Source organism: Sarcophilus harrisii, chromosome 2 (genome assembly GCF_902635505.1).
Source record: "Sarcophilus harrisii chromosome 2, mSarHar1.11, whole genome shotgun sequence".
Taxonomy (NCBI): domain Eukaryota; kingdom Metazoa; phylum Chordata; class Mammalia; order Dasyuromorphia; family Dasyuridae; genus Sarcophilus; species Sarcophilus harrisii.
The window spans coordinates 265,322,214-265,343,286 of record NC_045427.1 but is presented as its reverse complement, the minus strand read 5'-3'; the positions used below and the strand labels follow the sequence as shown (position 1 = coordinate 265,343,286).

At 35.5% G+C, this 21,073-nt stretch overlaps 1 protein-coding gene across 1 annotated transcript; it reads right to left on the bottom strand.

The window, feature by feature from the left end:
- Positions 1-418: 418 nt before the first annotated feature.
- Positions 419-21,003, bottom strand: PDIA3 (protein disulfide isomerase family A member 3). The gene is made up of 13 exons (XM_003756059.4): positions 20,647-21,003; positions 13,774-13,852; positions 12,324-12,441; positions 11,209-11,316; positions 9,265-9,394; positions 6,759-6,875; positions 6,317-6,442; positions 5,198-5,380; positions 4,342-4,450; positions 3,444-3,569; positions 2,772-2,851; positions 2,273-2,330; positions 419-1,610 (listed from the first exon to the last, which is right to left on the bottom strand). The coding sequence occupies exons 1-13, from the start codon at positions 20,820-20,822 to the stop codon at positions 1,500-1,502; spliced, it is 1,521 nt and encodes a 506-aa protein (XP_003756107.1). The 5' UTR covers positions 20,823-21,003; the 3' UTR covers positions 419-1,499.
- Between the last annotated feature and the right edge of the window lie 70 nt (positions 21,004-21,073).

Sequence of the window (21,073 nt, the reverse complement as noted above, 5' to 3'; positions counted from 1 at the left end):
GACTCTGGGGGGGTGGGATGGAGAGGGAATAGCAGGTGCTCCTACAAATCCTTGAGGGGGTTGGTTCCCATTGTTACCAAGATATTTACATTACCCCTCCGCTATACAGGTTGCCTATTACCAATTTTTTCCAGCTGTGCCCAAGTACAACAGGGTTTCATCATCCTTGCCACAACTCTGATAATTCAAGAGATTAAAACCACCTCGAAGATAGAATACTAAGGAAATAATGGTTAAAAACTAATTTTGTGATCCCCTTGAGAGACCAGAATAACAGTTGCTTGGGACCTATTTACAAACTCATTTCCTCTCAAATGTACTAAGGGAAAGGGCTCTACTATAGCCCACATGAAGATCATGAGAATGTTTAGAGATTTCTTTACAAATACTACTGGAAAATAAATGATGACTGCTCCTGTGTGGTCTGTACAAATTGATCTGTTGTCAAATATTTTGAAGGGGTAACAGGTGTTTGAGGAGGGGTATAACATTTGCCATCTACTTAACTCAAACAAAACTAGGTTCCTGAAGAAGCCAGTCCCCTTTCTAAGAATAATGACATTCTTCAAGTCAGAGTCTCTAGCTATCATTTTTGAGTGATATGAAAACTGTGCCAAGGAAGGGGCATCTTAGGTCTTACCCATAAAAACACCAATATAATAAACTTGCATATTATCCATAGCAAATTAAATGTTATCATTTAGGTACATGCTTTTTTTTATAAAGCAATATGGCAAGAGGAAAAGGGATGCCCTGAGAATATTATGACCATCACCAATTCTAACAAATAAAAGAGGTTACTGTGCCACACCCCAGGCTGTAGAATGCATAGAACTGCACCCATATTAGTGTCAGCAGTTCCAGTAACAGTCTGGAATAAACCCCAAACTCAAGCCACACCCAAACTCAGGAACTGCAATAGCAGAATATTCCAGGGCTAACAGCAGCCCTAGGGAGGTATAAACAAGCAATGGTCTCAGGTGTCTAACAAGGATAAATAACAACCTACCCATAGGGCCTAAGAAGGGCTAGGAAGAATCTATGAATAATCACCAGAAAAGTGTCTGTAAACTCAGGGACAAATCTGGCTTTACATCAGATTAGTTTTCTGGTATGGGGTAATGCTTTAATCTAACTGGCAATAGTACCTCTCCATTTCCCCCCATCCCCAAGAACTTTGTTTAAAGGGGGTTCATTTATTGTCACTGTTCCAAATGTACAAAAAAAATTAGAAAATAACCCCCAACTGAACTCCCTATCCCCTCCATACTCCCCCAACACAAATAATCCTCCCCCCACCCTCCATACCCCCAAACCACAAACAAATATCAACTGGTCCTGGTGTTTCCATTAACAGTGCACCTAAAGAAACAGCTTAGAGAAAATTAAACAGGATTCAAACGGCATCCACGCTGTCCACTCATCCTAGGGCAATCACTGGCTACCCCATCACTGGTAAAAGAGTCCTTATACAAAGTGGTCTGTTTTTGGCTGCTACTTTAGAGATCTTCCTCTGCCTTCTTCTTTTTGGATTTTTCCTCTTGGATCACAGGAGGATTTGTAGCTTCTCTTTGTAGGTAGTTAATAAAGTCACTAACTTCACGGCCACCCTGAAAATAAAGAAAAATTATCTAAAAATCTAATTTTATTTAAAACCTCAGGAATAATCTTTTTCTTTCCAACACAAAGTTTGATTCAAAACTAAGCAAGAAATTTACTACCTAGGGGATTGGGAATCCGTTTAGGTGAAAGGGGGGAAAAAGAGCTTCTATCTTATCCACAAATGAAGAATATGGAAACATATTTAAAATGTTCTTTTGTTTTTATCTAACAATACTGAAAAATAATCGCTTTTTTCATAGTCTAATTTATACTCTGAAGAAAAGCACGTTGGACAGATTGTTAGATTAAAAAAAATTACCCTTTTTAGTGATCATCTAAAGTAAGGATATTTTCCTCTATCCTCCTTCTCCTGAATGGACTAGCGTTCATCTTGTAAACAACTACCACTTTCATTACATCTCTCCTTCAATATGAATTCTTGATACAATTCTATAGCAGGAACCTTACTGATTCCACTCTAGGACAGGGATGTAGGAAGAAGACAGCGTCTTGGCTGTTGAATTTTAGGATGTCAGAGCAGACTGCATTTTAAATATTAATGAAAAATTAAACTTTCTGGCAGAGTGATGCCTAAACCAGCATTATCATTATTATTTTCTTCAACTATGGCTATAGGTGTGTTTGGGGAATAAATATATTAGGTACTCACTTCATATTTCCGTGGATTCTGTTTACTATTGGCTGGAGAGAAGTAGATGGTAGGGAAGCTGGGGAAAGAAGAGAATGTCATGAAGGCTTTAGAAAAACCCTGCCAAGATCCTTTCCTAACTCTATATACCCTGGAAATTATACTCTTCATGCACTGGCAACCAAATTATAAATATTAAGTCAAAGAACTCATATAATACAGTTTAAAATACTCAGCATACAATGGAGAACTCTGAACCAGAGTAGAAAGTATTATAACAGGAGATGTGTTTTGACTTGGTATGTACATTAATAGTGCCTTAATCATAATAAGAATTTACAGTGAAGAGATGAAGATGCTAAGAAGATAGAAAACTGAGTATAAAGTCTTCAAATCCTATTTCCCACATATACATACAGCTCAAAGCCAGGAATTAATCATCTGAAATGTTAAGAAAGTATCCTCATCAATTTCAGTATTTTGAAATATTCATTCCAATAGTTAATATTTATCTACTTACCCTCTGACTTCATATGGAGAAGGCACATCATTGGCAGTTGCATCCATCTTTGCTATGACAATATTGGGATCTTTGCTGAGCTATATAAACAATAAAAGTTTTTAAGTTCCTTACAAGTTCCAAATTGATGACTAACAAGCAGACTCGTAAGTTACATTTGCAGGTTCCTGGGGGAACACTCATTCAAACCATGGTAATGAAGTTTATGTCAGCTTAGAACTCCTATTTTATTTTTTGGGGGGAGGACAAAAAAAGGGAGACATGAAAGAGAAACTTACTTGCCTCTCTCACCTCATTAGCTCATCCAATGAAGATCTGAAATGTCTAAACTTCAAATCTAACTGGCCTAGATAAGTAGCTAATTATATGGACTAAGTAGGTTAATTTAGAGGAAGAACCTATTATGTCCAGAGGTTAAACTAACTATGAAATTACAGGTTACCTTTTCCCAAGTTTAAACCTAAGCCTGAAGTACTCAAATTTAATACAAGTTGAAAGAGCAGACAAAATCTGAGTCATTCAGCAAAGTGAGATAGTAGTGGGCAGTCACAAGAAATATGAAGTTTAAGTCAAAATATTTTATCAGGTACTAAGTACACTTAAATAGCCAAGAAGGATAGTCCTCAAAACTTTTAGCTCAATGTTAACTTTTAGAGTAAAGTCCAAACATACCTTTTCTCCCAACTCTTTGTACTTGGGCTCCAGATTTTTGCAGTGACCACACCAAGGGGCATAAAATTCTATTAGAACATCTTTATCAGTATTCACAATTTCATCAAAGTTCTCAGCTACCACAATCTAGAAAAAAAAATTTTTAAATGCATATTTTCCAGTTATTAAGATAAAAAAACCCTAACAAATATTTTTACCATGTTTAACATATATTGGATTACTTGCCATCTGGGGAGAAGTTGGGGGAATTAGAATACAAAGTTTTGTAAGGATTAATGCTGAAAAATTATCCTTGCATGTTTTGAAAATAAATAGCTTTAATTAAAAAAAAAAAAAATCCAAGACTACTTTAATTTTGGATATGTGAAGAAACAATCCCTGTCACAGAAGATAACATTACTGCTAAATTGACCAATTACTCTCAAGATTGCCAAATGAACCATCTTCATGAAACATTAAAAATCCACAGTGAGGAATATTTGAATTTTCAGGAAAAATCTCTCCATAGCCTTTCAATTTCTCATACAGGGCACTATCTCTACAACCCAACAAATACTGCCTATACTTGTTACAAAAGAGCTCATGGTAGCAAAAATATATCAAAAGTATTGTTTCATACAGTATAATATCCCAAAGGGATTTGTAATCCTGATCTTAATATCTAATCCATTAGAAAGTGGGTATGTTCCTAACCTCACAAGGCAAAATAAACTCAGTTAAAAGATCATTTTTTAGACTTTTGTGAACTTAAGACTACAATAAAATTTAGAGAGGATTGTCAAATCTCCACTGCTAAGTATAAAAGTGACCTTGGCAATGCTCTTGGTTATACTCAACATAGTTTTATAAATATGAGAGGCACCTTCATATTAGTTTGGTCAGACCCAATAGCTCTCACCTTCACAGGTCCATCATTAGTCTCTGGGATAGGTTCAGACTTTAAGTATCTCCTCAGGTTGCCATCAAAGTAATTCTGCAGGAATCGCTCAAGGGCCTTCCCATCACGGCTAAAGGATAAAAAAACAAAATTAATACTCTTGTAACCTTGTACTCTTGTAACCACAAGAATCAGCTTTATAAACAGTTTTCAGGGACAGCTCCTCTTTCAGCTTTGATCCAAAGGCTAGCAGAAGACAAGAAAACCAAAAAGCAGTATGCCTGCCTCTCAAACAAATGGAAGAACTAGTGGTAAAACAGGAAAAACCTTATAGCCAGTTGGGCTTTTATTACACACTTCTTTTATTTCCAGGACACTTAATGTAAATTAGAAAATTTGCAGAAGAGGAAAACTAGGGATTTTGATATAAAAGAACTATTTGCTATTATCCAGGCATTATTAACCTGTTTAGTAAATTACTTTTAACCCTAGCCTACTCTAAACCATGGAATCAAAGTGAAAATAACGTTTAGCTTTACTCTTGTGTTGGACTATAAAGTTCTCAGACTAAGTTTGCATCATGACAAAAAAAAAAAAAAAAAAAGTGGATGAATAGGGAGAAGTCTAAAATTGACTCAAAAGAGAGTATGGATGCAAAACTGCTACTCTCTATGTATTGCTAGGTTGCTTCTGCTAAGTAAGATGAACTGCCTCTATAAAGTTATTTAAATAGCTTAAGAATAAGTCCTTGTGATCACTCATAACTAAATAATTCTTCAGTCTATTCAGGTACTCTTTTCTTTTGATTTGTCAATGAATATAGGTTTTCATCTTCTCTTTTCTACCCCCCAAAAATCAAAACAAATCACCAACTTACGAGAACTCTTCTTGCATAACATATTTTTCTCCTTTTGCAGTTTTGATAGCAACAACAGGTATCTCTCCAAAGGTTCTTTCCAAGCCAAACTCAGAAAGTTCATGGCTAAAAGTTTTACGACTAGCCACAGCAAAGTTGAGTCTCTGCCCAGCTTCCAGGAATTTCTTTGCCACCATCATTACTCTGTTTAGAATAAGAGATATTTAATAGGTTAACACTCTGAAACTTAGTAGCCAAGTGACAAATCTACAAATCATGGTTTGACATTCTTCTAAGATCACTTGATTCCATAACACATTAATTCTAATTCTATTCTGGCCTAGATAGTTTAACATGTCATCACTCAACTTTGCTATTAAAGGGCCGCGGTATCACAGTAAATAGAAGGCCAGGCCTGGAGTCAGTTTGAACTCAAGATCAAATCTAGCCACAGACCTTGGGCAAGTCAATCTCTGTCTGCCTCAGTTTCTCCATATGTTTAATGGAAGTAACAATAGTACCTATATTCCAGAATTGTTGTGAAAATCAAATTGTAGAGTTATATAAGGCCTGGCATAGAGTAAGTACTATGCGCTATTAGCTACTAACTTAATTTTGTGGTGCTGAATTAATTCCAACTGGCTTTTATTACACTATGTTAAGACTCAAGTCTCAAAGACTTCCAAAGAGTCACTTATCAGCAATAATCAGAGAAAGGAACCTTCTTGGGGGGAGGAAAATCACAATAAATGAGTTAATTATGTATGTAAACACACCTTTAATTTTCTTTATAGCACAAATGCTACTGGGTTTAGCTTTTTTCCAGACATACTGCTGCCTGGGTACATCATTCCAATTTTTCACTTGAGTCCAAATAAAATCAACTTAGCATACATACAGTGTATATTGGAGTCCAGAAATAATTCCAGCTCCCTCAGCCTTGAGGAGTGGTATTAATGGTGGTGATTCTCCAAGCCTGGAAGGCTTAAGACAAAGGTCTAAAGGTATTGTGATCTTAATAGAGTGTTTGAAAGTCATTAAATAAACATATCCAAAGCACTGATAGAATTTAAAAGAAAAAAAAATAAAGGAGAAGGTGAGTAAGATAGCTATGATCCCATTTATTTTTTTGTTAGTTACCTGTTTCTCCAGTAGTTGGATCCCTTAGCGTTCATTTCATAATCCACATCATAGTAAGCCACGAGTAGATCCTTGCCCTGGAGTAGATCTTTGTTGTCTTCCGTCATGTGAGGGCAAATACCAAAGCTAAAATAAAATAATCCATCATAACAGATTATTTGGAAGGAAACTAAAACACTCATAAGTGGCAGTATCTCAGTATTTATTTTGTTTGACTATCCATAACTGTAATGTATTTGTTTTTCTTGTTTTTTCCAATGGGTGGGGGGAGAGTATTTAGAACTGAAAATAAATTAAATTGTAAAAAAAGGAAAAATAAACAAAAATACTTAGTATATGTTGAACCACACAAAGGTCTAGATGGTTTCACATGGACTTGACTGGACTACTACAGCAAAAAACAACTAAGACACCTGAATCAAGTTATTATGGAAATACTTACATGTTTTCCTGGATAAATTTTTTAATTTTGCCACTGGTTATCTTTTCCTCTGTGTATTGTACAGTGTTTTCCTCAAATTTGTTAGCCAGATGTGGAGGCCGGAACAAAGTGATACCCCTAAAAGAAAAACAATGCCAAATCAATTAAATTAGAGGGGCTGAGTTAAAAATGTTTTACTCCTAAGCTGTGCTTATTGCAAAAGTTACTGTAGAATGGAAATACAGCAACTTTGCACAATCACATCATATAACAAAACAAACAAAAAAACAAATCCAAATCAGGTTATCTGCTTTTGCTGCCATCACTTAAAAAAACTATTTCCTGGAGTATATGACTTTAAGAACATAGTTGTTCCCCCTGCCCCACCTTCAACTCTCCTCAGTGGGAGATCACAGGTGTGACTCTAATTAGGATACAAATAGGTTGGCAATTATAGGCACAAAGTGTAATTACTTAAGTCTACTTATTATTCTGGCTATCAAGAAAAATCAATCTTCACTTTTTGATTTTGTATTACATCATTTTTATTGGTCTAACCAAAGTTTCTTATCATTCATTTGCTCATTCCTACTCTCCTTGGCTAAAGCTTCAGTCTTAGTTTTCTTGAGACTCAGAGACTAAATCTAAACTTACTTCAGTTTTCATGCCAAGTTTTTTTTTTTTTTTAAATTACTTGATTTCTATTTTCCAGGGTCCTGAATTTCAAAATTCACCTAGTCCAATGTGCTATCTTAACAAGAAGCTCTTTTATTATATACCCAATCAGGAATCATCCAGGTTGTATTTAAGACTTCTAGTGACTTAGAACTCACTAACTCCCTCAGAAATCAATTTTTATTTTGAGTGGCTCTAATTAGTCGCTTTTGCTACCATCAAATCTAAAACTGCCCCACAATCCACCTCTTGTAATTCCAAGGCCAAGCAGAGAAAATTCTAATACCATCTTTATATGACAATTATTATGGATTATATCGCTTCTCCGGGCTAAACATGACCCCACCCTCCAGTTTTGAAAAGTTCTCCTTAAAATGTGGTATCTAAAACTGAAGATGACACACTTAAAGAAATCTAGAATACATAAAGAAGACCACCTTTCTGATCTTTGACACTGTAACTTTATTAATGTAATCCAAGATCACCTAATTTGGTTGCTGCTTTTTATTGCCATACCTCCCTTCTGACTCATACTGAACATTCGTTAGCTTTTTCAAATTGCCATCTCTCTTTCCCATTTGGGGGGGGGGGGGGTTAAGAAAATAAACTTTAGGATTACATTTCATCCAATAAAATACGATTCAACATTCTAGTCTAGTTAAGATTTTTTTTGGATCCTGTCATTAACATATTGGTTATTAAGTAAGTTACAAATAGATCCTTGCCCTGGAATGAATCCATATTGGCTTCCTTTACACAACTTCAAAACAAACAAAATAATATTACTAACTTCAGCAGTCATGTCACTTGGGGGAAAAAACCCCTCCTAGTTTTGTCTCATACAAATGTTCTTAATAAGCATGTTACCTATATTTTTCTCCAGGACATTGGTGTTTCTTTTGTTTTCAGTGGGGGTGGAGGGGAAAGAGAAAGGGCAAAAGAAGGGTAATAGAAACTAGACTTGTGGTTTAAATCAGAGTATGAAGGATCTTCCAATGCAGATCAACCAATGTACAAAGTCTTAATGAATTGAAAGGTTAATTGACTTGCCCTAGGGTTGTAGAGCCAGGAAGACTATTAAGAGGTTGGATTTGAACCCAAGTCTCCCTAAGGCCAGCTTTCTATCCACTATGCCAGGGCTCCTTAAACTTTTTCTATTCTCGAGCCCCTTTCACCCAAGAAAACTTTAGATGACCTTGGGTATATAGATATATAAAATAGGTATACAAATCAAACATTTACTAATAAATCATAAATTTGAGACACTGCCCATTATTAAATTACAAGTCATACCTCTCAAAAGAGAAAGAAATGTTAAACAGTACAAGGCCTAGTCAGGAGACCTCCCAAACTGATTACTAATGACTATTTTTTGAGTCTAATTATTCAATCAGTTCCAAACCTACTACATTCTATTCTATATATATTTGCCACAGTAACCTTATTTACTAAAAAGTACTCATAGTCATGGATACAGTGAGAAATATTTGGTATACAGAGCTGAAAATAAAATTCCTCCCTGAAAAGGTTAACTTATCATTTCCCCATTGTTAAGGTATTCTCATTAAATATCCTGGTGAGAGGTTATTAATAATACTAACACTGTGTAGGAATATCTACATAGCAAGTACAAGGGGATTCCACTGTCAATAAGAATGCAGAATAATTCAGGGGAACCAGTAGATCAGTTCAGTGGATAGTAGCCTCCTTGATGATAGTTTACCTACACAATCTTGCCTAAGTGTAGAGAACATTGTCCAACCATCTGGAAAAACTGACTATAAACAATGAAATGTCCCATAGTGTTAACACCTTGGCCACTTGAATTGACTATATTTCTTAAGTCACTTACTCTCCATCAGGATCATACTTCCTCACCAGAGCATCGACATTAGTATGTGCAAAGCGATAGTTTTCTCTCAAGTTTGAAGCAGCTTTTAGGAATTCTGAGTGAGAGTCACTGAGTAAGTCACCAAAGAAACCTATATAGAAGAAGAAAAAAAAGTATCAAAAAAAGTGCAGAGGGGGCGGAGCCACAGAGAGGCAATATAAACAATTCTGATTTAGAATGTTTTCTCATTTTCAAAAAGGGGATAAACATGACTAAAGATTTCATTCTGTTGCAGACAATTAAGATTTACATTGATATGCACCTGAAAATCCACAAAATTGTTTTCAATGCCTGTCTATACATACATTTTACAATACATCTTTATATAAATGCTACCAACATTTGTAGTCTAGCCATTGTCCTCTAAGAGACAGGCAGAATCCATAAAAGCTCACCAAGAATTTATTTTCACTCAAATTCATCTGTGGTGCAACAGGCACAAAGAACCAGAATGTTCCATGTACTACCAAATAACCAATTTGGTAAAGTCACATTTAAATAATCTCAAATATCCTGAGAAGATTAAAACTATAAGAGGGAAATAGCTGAGAATGCCATGCCACTTGGTTAGGTACTACCCCTCTTCAATTTCACTTTTTAAAGTTTTTCTGACTTCTTTCAAGACAATATAAAATTTTACCTATCCTAGGAGGTCTTTCCCAGTTCCACTCCCACAATGAGCTACAAATGCTTTCCCCAGAGTATCTTTTATTTACTCTATATCTTATATCTACCCAATTACTTATGTTATCTTAATAAACTCCCAAAGTTCAGATATGATTTTTTGTCTTTAAAAAGGTATCACTAGTGCTCAGCCCAGCATCAGTCACATAGTAAACATTAATAAATGCCTGTTGACTGACTAAAGCTGTATTATAAAAGATAAAGTATTCGGCTGGAGGTACCAAAGGACCCGAGTTGTCCCAGCTTTCTCAATGGTTTATTTAACTTTGGATAAATCACTTTATTTCTTTAAACCTGAGTTTTTTATGGGTGTTGAAATAGATGGGCTCCAAAATCCATTCTAGTTGTAAAATATTAAGCTTCTATGTTTAAGGTAACAACATATCACATTGATCAGTCAAGTTCAAAGCACAGCTAAATATAAGTTGTGTGAAACTTCACTGAACTTTGAGAATCAAGATCTAAATTCCATTTCCAGCTTTGCTTCTAATTACTTACATTAAGTAACTTAGGTAGTTACCTAACCTTTCTATGTTTAAGAGATTTAAAGTGAGAAGAACCTTTAGAAAATCTTTTTCAGCCCCTTCATTTTATAAAGAAACAACAAAAAAAAAAATCTATCATAATTATTTAGCCAGTACATAGCAAAGACAGAAATATAACTAAGTCTCCTGACTTCTGATCTAAGATCATACTGCACACACCTCTAATTATTTGCCATCTTTAATTTATTCAAGTGTCAAATAAATGTAAGATATTCTCAAATTATTCATCCATACAATATACCCTTCCCTATCCAAATATCTGGTCACCAATTTTATTTTTAACTTAACTTTTCCATGTCTGAGAGTTCTATGCCAAATGGTGAGCATACATATTTTGCTTAAGATACAACTTTTAGAACATAAGCTTTCAAATAGCCCTTAAATCAGGTTAGGAAACTATTATTATCTTATACATTCTTTTAAAAGCTTTTCTATTATTCTGACAGCTACAGAGAGTTGATTAGCCATAAATTACATTAATTGCTTTATTAAACAAGTAGAATCTTGAGGCCTGAAAAAGCAATAGAAACTAAAGGTATTATATCTTGATACCTAGACTAAAATAAAGTTTGTACATCAAATAAAAGTACTAGGACTTTCCTTAGCTTTACTGCTCTTCTAATCAACTTAGTTTTTGACTCTAAATTTGTTCTATGACCAACTTTTCAATACTCACCCACCACAGAAGCAGTTTTGTCACTAATGAACTTCTCAAAATCTTCTGCACTCATAAGAGGAAGTGAGGCAGGTCCTGCCTGCTTCTTCAGATGACTTACAATTCCATCTTGGAAGAAAAAGTAAAAGTTCACAGCAAAGTAATGAGTTTAATTAAGTACATCATTTTCCATTAAAAGTGAAACTTCATTAAGTGTTTACCACCTTCAAAAGAGATTTAAGAATCATTAAAGGGAATCATGGATCACATCTAACATGGCAATAAAATAGTAATATGGCTCACACAGATTCAAAAATGTGGGTCAAAACATAGATCATATAGCTAGCTATATATGGTAAAAGGCTGATAATTAAATGGGTTAAATGGGCACTTGATAACAGAAATGTCACACACAACAGCTTGATCAGATGTAGAAGTTAAATACTCAAAACAAAAAAAATCAACAGATATGTAAACTTGCCATTAAATAAAGAACTGTGAATTTGCCACAATTTATTAACCACTCTACTCCATTCTAGAAGTGACATCCAAAGTATTTTATACTTTTTCTTGCAAGATTTACAATCATTTTAAAAGAAATAAAGAGTATTCTTTAAACACCTCACAAGCTGGGTAGTTAGTTATCTGAATGTCTAAGAGGCAATAAACAGTAACAATATCAATAACTAAAAATATATTTTAAAGTTATGTGTTATATAACCTAATTTCACATGAAGAAATGGTATGTGTATCTATTTACATTCCCCATAATGGAAAAATTCATTACTACTTTAGATTCAAAAGCTCAGCTATCTTTGACTCACTGTCTTTGCTCATTTGAAAAGGTCCAGGGGGAAAAAATTATTTTAAGACTATTGCTCAAACTTAAGTTTAAGCACTTCCCACATTAATGTTTATTCTAAGATCATTTGGTGTGTCAGTGTGTACGCCTTTCAACAATGAAACTTTTAAAATAGCCAGAGCTTAAGTAAAATTTTAATTATATGAGAATTTTCATTTTGAGAATTCATTTTGAGCGCTAGTAAAGTAAGTTTCCACCAAGGGAAAAAAAAAAAAAAGCTTAATGACAAGCACAATAAGTACAATGTTACCAACATAAAGTCCAATTCCCTTACCAGCTGTCCGAGGGCCATCATAAGCACCTGACTCTTCACCATTTCTAAATATTTTCAGGGTGGGATAGCCACTAACTCCATATTTATTACAGGTATTTGAGTTAGCAGTACAGTCAACCTAAAAATACAAACATATCAAATACATATTTTAATAGGACAAAACAACCCAATTCTGAATTCCCCAAAGATTTGAGTCCAATTGACTTCTCACTTTTTGAGCCAATTCAATGGTCAGGTACAACAGGGTTAAGCAAATTCAATTTACCTAAGAAGTATTATATAAAGTCACTACAATTTCAATTCTGACCTTTGTGCGATCCAGTCTATATTATCTTCAATGATTAAATGTAATAGCTGACTATGTTCAAATAGTTAAATTTGAACACAAGTATAACAAAATAGAGCACAACTACAACTACCTTGTAACACTCCCCCCCAATCAAGTCAATTGGAGATGCATCACTTGGTGAAGCCTTTGCTTTCTGGTTAAAATTTTACTCTTAAAAATTTAAAGGGTCAGTGTCTGCAGTCAATCTTACCACTTAGTTTGGGTAAAGGCTACCAGGTCAATCCTTTCAATCTGATGCTTAATTTAATATGGTTGACCACAGAAATTAAATACTCAAAATGAAACGAAACAGAAGTCAAAAGATTTGTATGCTGTTCAATAGATCCAAGAGCTGTGGATATGCTATAGAACAACTAATCACTCTACTCATTTCTAAGAGTGACATCAAATATTTAAGCATTCAAAAACTTGGAAGTATAAATATCATGAAATCTACAATTAAGTCTACTTATCACCAATGAACTATTCTATCCTCAAAACAACCAATTATCACTAAGAATGATTTAGTGTCCTGATTATTTCCTGAGTTCTCAGGACTTGTATCACCTATTTGATTTGTAGTAGTTGAAAGAAATGATACCATCCATTTCACAACAGTCCCTTTAATGCTGACATTTTTATCTTCATTTCCTTCCAGGGTACTTTTCTACTCCTCTTGCTCTACCACATGCTACATACCATTTTTTCTGGTTGCCTTAGATAAGAAATTTTCCTCTGTTCTTAAATTATTAACCACTTTCTCACCAGTTATAATTTGCTTATTTTGTGGTCCTTAATGGCAATTAGCAATTATTTGTTTTCTATAATTTTAACATTAGATCATTTTGTTGATGTCTCAAATTCAAAACACAAAATTAAGGGGTAGCATGTTATCATCAATTTCTAGTAAATCATTTTCATTTACACCATTTTTGTGATTATAATGATAAAGGTGTGCTTTTATCCAAATGAACCAATAACTTTCTTGTTCCTATGCAATATGGAGTACAATGATAATCTTGCTTAAAATAGCATTTTCTAGCACCTTAGCCCTATAACCCAAGGACTAAAATTTCCATAGCATCATCACAGTCATTTATTGCAGAATCTAGTAGTGCTCACCTTTGCCAAAGGAACTATTCCTTTTAACCTGGTTGCTGCAGCTTCATATTCTGGGGCAAGCCTCTTACAATGTCCACACCTAAAAAAGAAATAGCCAATGTTCAATGTGATCATTGTAATATGGTAAAAGAACACTGGATCTGGAGTCAGAGAACCTGAATATGAAGATTAGTTCTGCCATAATACCTATATGATTCTGAATGAGACACTTAACCTTTTTAGGTCTCAATTTCCTCCTTTTCTAAAATGAGAAGATTGTATTTAATAATCTTTATGTTAGCTTTTGGGGCAGCTAGGTGGTACAATGGATAGAGTACAGGACCTAGAATCAAGAAAATTCAACTTCCTGAGATTTAAACTCAGACTGTAGCCTTTTGTTCTCAAAGTGGAATAATTAATGACATCAGGAAGGTGATATCATGATTTGCAAGTGAATTGGATTTGAGTGAGGCAGGGCTGTGTAAAGTTAACAGTCTCACTCTTTCAGGATTGTGCAGTGGCAAGATATAGATCAGGAAGACTGGAAATAGCCCTATGGCATTTTTAAAGCCAAGGTCTCAGTTTGTCTGGGCCCGAGGCACTTCATAGCTATGTGACCCTGGACAAGTCACTTAACCCCATTTGCCTCAGTTTCTCATTGCAAAATGAGCTGGAGAAGGCAACAACAAACCACTATAAAATCAAGAAAATGCCAAATGGGCTCAGAGTTGGACACAAACGGAAAAATGACTTAACGAGAAAATGTTAACTTATGATCCTATCAATTTGTTAACTTTGTCCTCAAATCATCTCCAACCAGTGGAAAGAGTTATCTACTACATAGTATTATTAACCCATTTAAATTCATTACTCAAAGAATACAGCAGAGTTCCCAGAGGAAAAAGGCTATATTTAATTTGAGGATGATGCCACAGAAGTGGCAAAGAAGCATCATCAAAAGCAGCATGAAGAAGAAAATGAAGAGAAAAACTTAAAAAGTCTTAAAAGTCAATCATCTTTGTAGGTGTTGGATCAATTATACTGAAATGGCTTCTTTTCCCCTTTCTTTTTCCACTCTATTAGAGGAAATGGTTTTTTGGGTTGGGAAGGTACAGGGACATATATGAAGGTGATGTAGAAAGAGATAAATACATGAACAGAATAAGAATGATACAAAAACAAAGTATGTCCATTTGTAAAAGCTGATCCTGACATATCCTGGTAGAATCACTGTGAAAGCGTGTGGGATTTTGATCTTTTATCTAAAGGAGAGAGGACAATATAGCAATATCAAAAAATAGCTCCAAAGGAATATGTCACTACATACCTTTTGGCTATAAAAATATAATAAATAGACCTGTAATAAAACTCAGTGGATTGCTATTAAAGGTGCTAATTATTCCTCCATTACTTTAGTCAGGTAGTCAGTGAGAATTTACTTATAGCTTATTATGTGCCAGGAACTGTGCTAAGAGTATCAAAAAGAAAAAACTGGGGCTCACAATCTAATGAGGGAGAAAAGCAAACAAATGTACAAATTATACATAAACAGGAAATAATTAATGGAGAAAAAGGAAGGATTGAAAAAGGCTTCCTATAGAAGGTAGGATTATATAGTTGGGCCCTGAAGGAAACCAGAGAAACCAAAAGACAAGATAAGGAGGAAGAACATTCTAGAAATAAGGAACCATAGAAAATGCCCAGATGAGCAATGTGATGTCTTGTTCATGGAACAGCAAGGAAACCAGTATCACAGGTTTGAATGGAGGTGTAAAAATTATCAAGTAGCAAAGAATTCTCTGAGTTGGGTAAGTACTGGGAAATGGGATGAAAAAAGGAAGAGATAATAACTGACATAAGGGAAAAATTAAGATACTGGCCTTCTTTTGCTGCTCCTGTCATTGTACTAGTATTACATGACCCAAGTCCTCACCATATCTTTTCATAAGACTTTCAGGATCAAGAAGTTTCTTGAAAATAAGCAGAAACAAAATCATTACCACTCCTCAGTGGATTCACATGGAAACTGAAAGATCAAACAGATCTAATGAGATAATGAGCCAAGCTAACTTATAAAGAATTACCAGGATGATGATATACAGACCCAAGTCCAAATACCTAAATGCAGCCTTTCTGATAAGAAATGCCACAACTTTCTCATTCTGGAAGCTTTTTGCTAAGATGGAGCCATAAAGATACTTATTTTATTATAAAAACTTTAAAAAAATTTTTTTTTCATGCATTAAGATAGTAAGTAAAAATAATCTTTTGGGTTTTTTTTTTTAAAGAAAAAGAAAATTAAAGCAAATTATGATCAGTTTGCAGAATCAGAGATGATCTTGAGCTAGAAGAGTCTTTACAGATCATATATTCCTCGTTTTAAAGAAAAGTGATATCCAGAAAAATAGTGACTTGCCTGAATTTGGATTCTAGATTCAATGTTTTGTACTAAGGCCACTGTCTCAATTCCCATCAAGACTTCAACAACAAACATTACATTACATTATACTATCAATAAACACTCAAAGAGTTTTCTTTCTCAATTGGGCTTTTAGTATGGTATTAAAAAAAACAATGTATTCAAGTCTGTCATCCTCGATTTCCACTCTACACTGCTCAGCTGACCTGGCTATAATCAGAGAGGTTGTACTGTCAAGTAATTCTGTCCAGTGAACAATTAGGAACACCTGCTCCTCTGGCCCAAGGGTACTCCTAGAATCCCCAACTGTACAGTGAAAGCAGAGGAGCAAGATACACTTACCAACTTCTTTGCATAATCAGCTGAACATTAAAAATCAAAAGTCAAAGGAATTACCAAGAGATTACTCAGAAAAGCTGATAATATTCTAACACAATTAGGAAAACAGGAAGACAAAACAGTAAATAGAAACAAGATGACCACCATTATTAGCCTCAAGTGCCTATAAATCACTAAAGAAATCGTGATTTACCTTAACTTTCAAATATGTAGACTAAATATAAATGAGATCACATAAAACAACACTTCTGAAATAATGATCGTGAAACTTCACTTAAGAGAACATGATATATGAAATTATAAAACTGTATCAAATAACAAATCTATCCTATTACATCTGCCTTTTGAAATGCACCTTTAAGAACCCCTTAGAATAAAACCAACTAAGGATATTCTTTGAAAACGGGTTTTAAAATAACCAATTATCAATTTCCATTAGAATAAGCTAAACTTAAACCCCCTCAGAAGGTTCATATTAGACTAGACAAAAACGGGGTGAAGTACTACCAATATGGAATTTAACAAATTGCAAACCCAAGATCATGAATTACTTGGGAAAAACTGCCTATATGACAAAAATTGCTGGGAAAACTTTTGAGCAACTTGGTGGAAATTAAGTTTAGACCAACATACTACATCACGTGCCACAAACTCAAAAAGTGTTTTAAAAAATGAATATAAAAGGTCAATAAAATCAAGTCCCTTTCACAGACACAATTAGAGGAAGAATTCTTAAATGTTGAACAAGGTATAGTCAATCACAACAGGTAGTTAATTTTTAAATTTAAACAAAAAGTTAATTTATATTACACATAATTAAGAAGGTACAAGTGAGACAACTTTTAAAAATTTCTTCTTAGCCAGAAATTTATTTATTCTGTTTCGCTCAAGTCAAATCTAATAGTCTTAATAAGATTTTTAAAGGGTACTTTCAGTCAAAAAGATAAGTATGCATATTTGCAAACATTTATTATCTCTGAATTATAAGCCACTAATATTCCAAGATTTTTATTACACAGACTGTTTACTATGTTACTAGTTATACTTTGCCAAACCAGGAAAGCTAAATAGGTACTTGGAATTCTGTCTTATGAGACATTCTATTCATTTCATTAAGAAGGGTTTTTTGTTTTGTTTTGAATGCTGATAGAATACTAGGTCCTTTCTGGTAAGGACTGTTTCTTTTTTGTCTTTTTATCCCCAGGGATAAGGAGTGTCTGGCACATAGTAGGTGCTAAAATGAGTTAACTTAATTGAATACAGGACTGAGTAGGGACTGGAGAGATACAAAATAAAAAAGATACTTTAAGAAATTTACAATTTCATTGAAGCAGGACTCAATGTATCCATAAGTGTTACATGATGTTGCTCAGAAAAAGAAAAAAAAAGTAATAAAGTAGAAATGAACATAGCATCAGATTTTTAGAGCTCAAGGGATGTTGGGTCAATGACTTCATCTAACAAGGTATTAAAAATGAGAAAATGGAGATTTAAAGTCACTTGACAAGCTTCATAGGAAGAGTCAAAATTGTAAACCTAAATCTTTTGAGTAGAAATACATTGCTCATTACACTGTTCCAAGTAATATAAATACATTTTCCAATGTAAACTTTCCAATTTTCAAAAACTTTCTTAGCATAGTCATTTCAATTGCTACCAATACCTATTTTTTTTAGTACTGATTTTTCAAAAAAAAATTTAAACAGAGCTACTTAATTCCTTACAGAAACGGAAAGAATGATACAAGGAAACTTCAGTAGGACTTTACCCTTACCTTCACAATAAAGTTACTAACTCTTTATTAAGAATAAATTCCAATGTCATTCAGTAAAAAGAGACTAAAAGAGAAGGAAAGTGAATGAGAAATTCAAAAATAATAATAGCTTTTGCTGAAGATAAGCCTATTTTACTCTGCTAAGAAACACTTAAGACTTTAGCAACAATAAAGCAATTGCTGACATTGATATACCACTAAAGTTTTCACTTTACAATTACTCTTATTTGTTCCTCCCATTTTACCCAATGGTAGCTGTTGGATGTGTTTATGAACACACTACTCAATATTTCCAGTTAAAAAATTTTAAAACATGTATTTTAATAATTTGCATTGAAAGTTCCATATAGGTTCCATTTAGGCATCAGCATAATTCAAGGATAAATACTTAAAATTATGCATAAAATTTATCTTTTCTGATGCTATCTTCTACCAATTAAAAACAGACACCACAGCATGAATCCCCACCCAAGTTCCTGGGATAGTTTAGTGCATGATGGGAGATGTAGTCCTTAGGAAAAGGATATTAAATAGTTTATGGAAGAAAGAATGCCTTCAATTTGTAATAGAATAGATGCCATCAGATATGTTGGAGGCAAACTAAGTTTTACAGTGAATACCTTCCACAAGGCAGAGAAGGGCTCTAAACACCTAAATTCATATAAGGTTTTCAAAGCCATCGGGGCAAATTAATACAGAAGACTAATTAAAACAATTTCTGCTTTGAAACACAATCCAGAAATTCGCTTTTGACGTTTAAACCCCAGAAGAACCAAATTTTGATAGTTTATTATTATTCCTTAAGGACAATATATTTATAGAACTTACAAAGAATAGGTAATAATCAATGTGTATTTATTATTAATGCTAGAAGTTTGCAACAAACATGGGACAAAGGGAACACCCCTTTTTTAAAAATGAGGAATCTGAGGTTTAGAGAAGTTATATGGACTTACCCATGGTTATAGAGGCAGTAAATTTTGGAGCAAAAATTAGGTCAAATGACTGTCCCACAGAGGTCTTTCTGATAAACCATGATACCATCAATTGCTAACTGAGAGTACAATATTTTTACATATTTTAAGGAATATTTTGAGTCAAAGCAGGATCAGATTAAAAACTAACCCTTCTTTAAAAGGTACAGCAGAACTGCCTGGAACAATCACTGAATGGTTCAAACTTGCCCAAGGTCACAAAGTAAGTACCTCTTAGGTGGGTCACACTAACCTATACTGAATAACCGCAAACCACACTTGCATGAAACAGTCATGTCCCCAAGGAGTGAACTACTAGACATGGGCAATGCGATAAACGTGACCAAATCAAATCAAAGAGGTCAAGTGATAGAAGTATGGATTTGTTATGTTAGCCTTAGGAATTCCAGTTAGACTTTGCAGGATGTTTCTGGAAAAAAAAAAAAGGTAAAGAGTTACTGAACTAGCTACTTTGATTGACAGTAAGATCTCCCTCATCGAAATCCACATTCCTTGGTAGCTGTGACTAGGGCTCCCAACTAATTGAAAAAGATTCATTCTCTTCCAACAGCAAGTACTGTAGAAATGCAATGGTACTACTCTGGGAGTTTCTTACAAATGTATCACCAATTTACTTCAGCAATTTTTACCTAAAGGTAAATTTCAGGCTTTTTCCCCACCAGCTCCTTCCTAAGTCTCTTCAGTCAAATAACGGGTCATCCAGATAACAGGGAGGAAATGTTACACTTCTCAAGCCTTTTCCAACTCAGCAAAAGGCTCTATAAACAACCATTCACTTCATATTTATTATATGGCCAATAAAGGCCTTAAAAACTATTCAGGACTATTCCGCAGCCTGAAACGACCTTGGTATGAAATCAATGACTGCGGGGAGTGGGGCAACAAGAGGAAGAAAACATACCAGAGACCCAAAGGCTTTTTCTGAATGGGATACATGCCTAACAGCGTGTTTTCTTCCACTGTTTCATTAATAAGCAGGAAAAAGTTACTAAACGAAGTGTACGGAAATGAATTAGATAGGACTACAAGAGGGGAACGGAAATTGACTAAAGCACTTTGCAAGGAGGAAGTGCTGCAACAACGCCGTTAATGTGGTCCTGCCCTGCGCGCCCAGCGAGGCCCCAGAGGCTTCTCCCCAACCCCCACTCGTGGAGACTCGGACCAAAGGGGTGGGGAGAACCCTGGTGTCAGGCCTGGATGGTCTCTCTCCCGGGAGGCCCCTCCGGGAGTGGGGATTGCGGGCTCGAGCCCAGGATTTGCAGGCGTGGCGGCCGCGAGTGGCCTCGAGCTCCCGGCCTCCCTGCGTCCCTCCGCCCCCAGCCCGGTCCTCTCCCTCTGGTCTCTTAGTAAGCTCCGGGTCTCCTCACCAGGGTGCGAAGAACTCCACCAGCATCAGGCCGGCACTGCCCGTATCGGCCACGCGCCGCTCGAAGTTGTCGTCCGTGAGCTCCAGCACATCGGAGGTGGCGTCAGAGGCCGGGAAGGCCGCTGCTAGCAGCAGCGCCAGACCCGGGAGCAGAGCGAGGCGGCGGCGCATGGCCATGGCGGCGAGCGGAATCGGCGAGCGGGGTCACGGCAGGAAAGGAAAGGGGGGGGGGAAGGCGGGTAGGACCGGTCCAGGCGTTGTCTCAGCAGCTATGCGGGAGGCAGCTCGCGTGATGTGCCTCCAGAACCTCGCGCTGTCTGAAACCAGCCGCCCCGGCAGCCGGAAGTCCCAACCCCCCACCCGGAGCTCGTGCCGCAGTGTGGCAGCTCTGGATTGGCTGGGATCGGTTGGGCTGGAGCAGGCTGGGG

What these genes read in the sequence shown, in the direction of transcription:
- PDIA3 (XM_003756059.4), bottom strand. Translation starts at nt 20,822, where the DNA reads ATGGCCATGCGCCGCCGCCTCGCTCTGCTCCCGGGTCTGGCGCTGCTG. An exon ending in GAATAGTTCCTTTGGCAAAG is followed by an intron (nt 12,442 to 13,773) that starts GTGAGCACTACT and finishes TTGTATTTTTAG; the next exon opens with GTTGACTGTACTGCTAACTC. An exon ending in AGAATCCACGGAAATATGAA is followed by an intron (nt 1,611 to 2,272) that starts GTGAGTACCTAA and finishes CTTTATTTTCAG; the next exon opens with GGTGGCCGTGAAGTTAGTGA.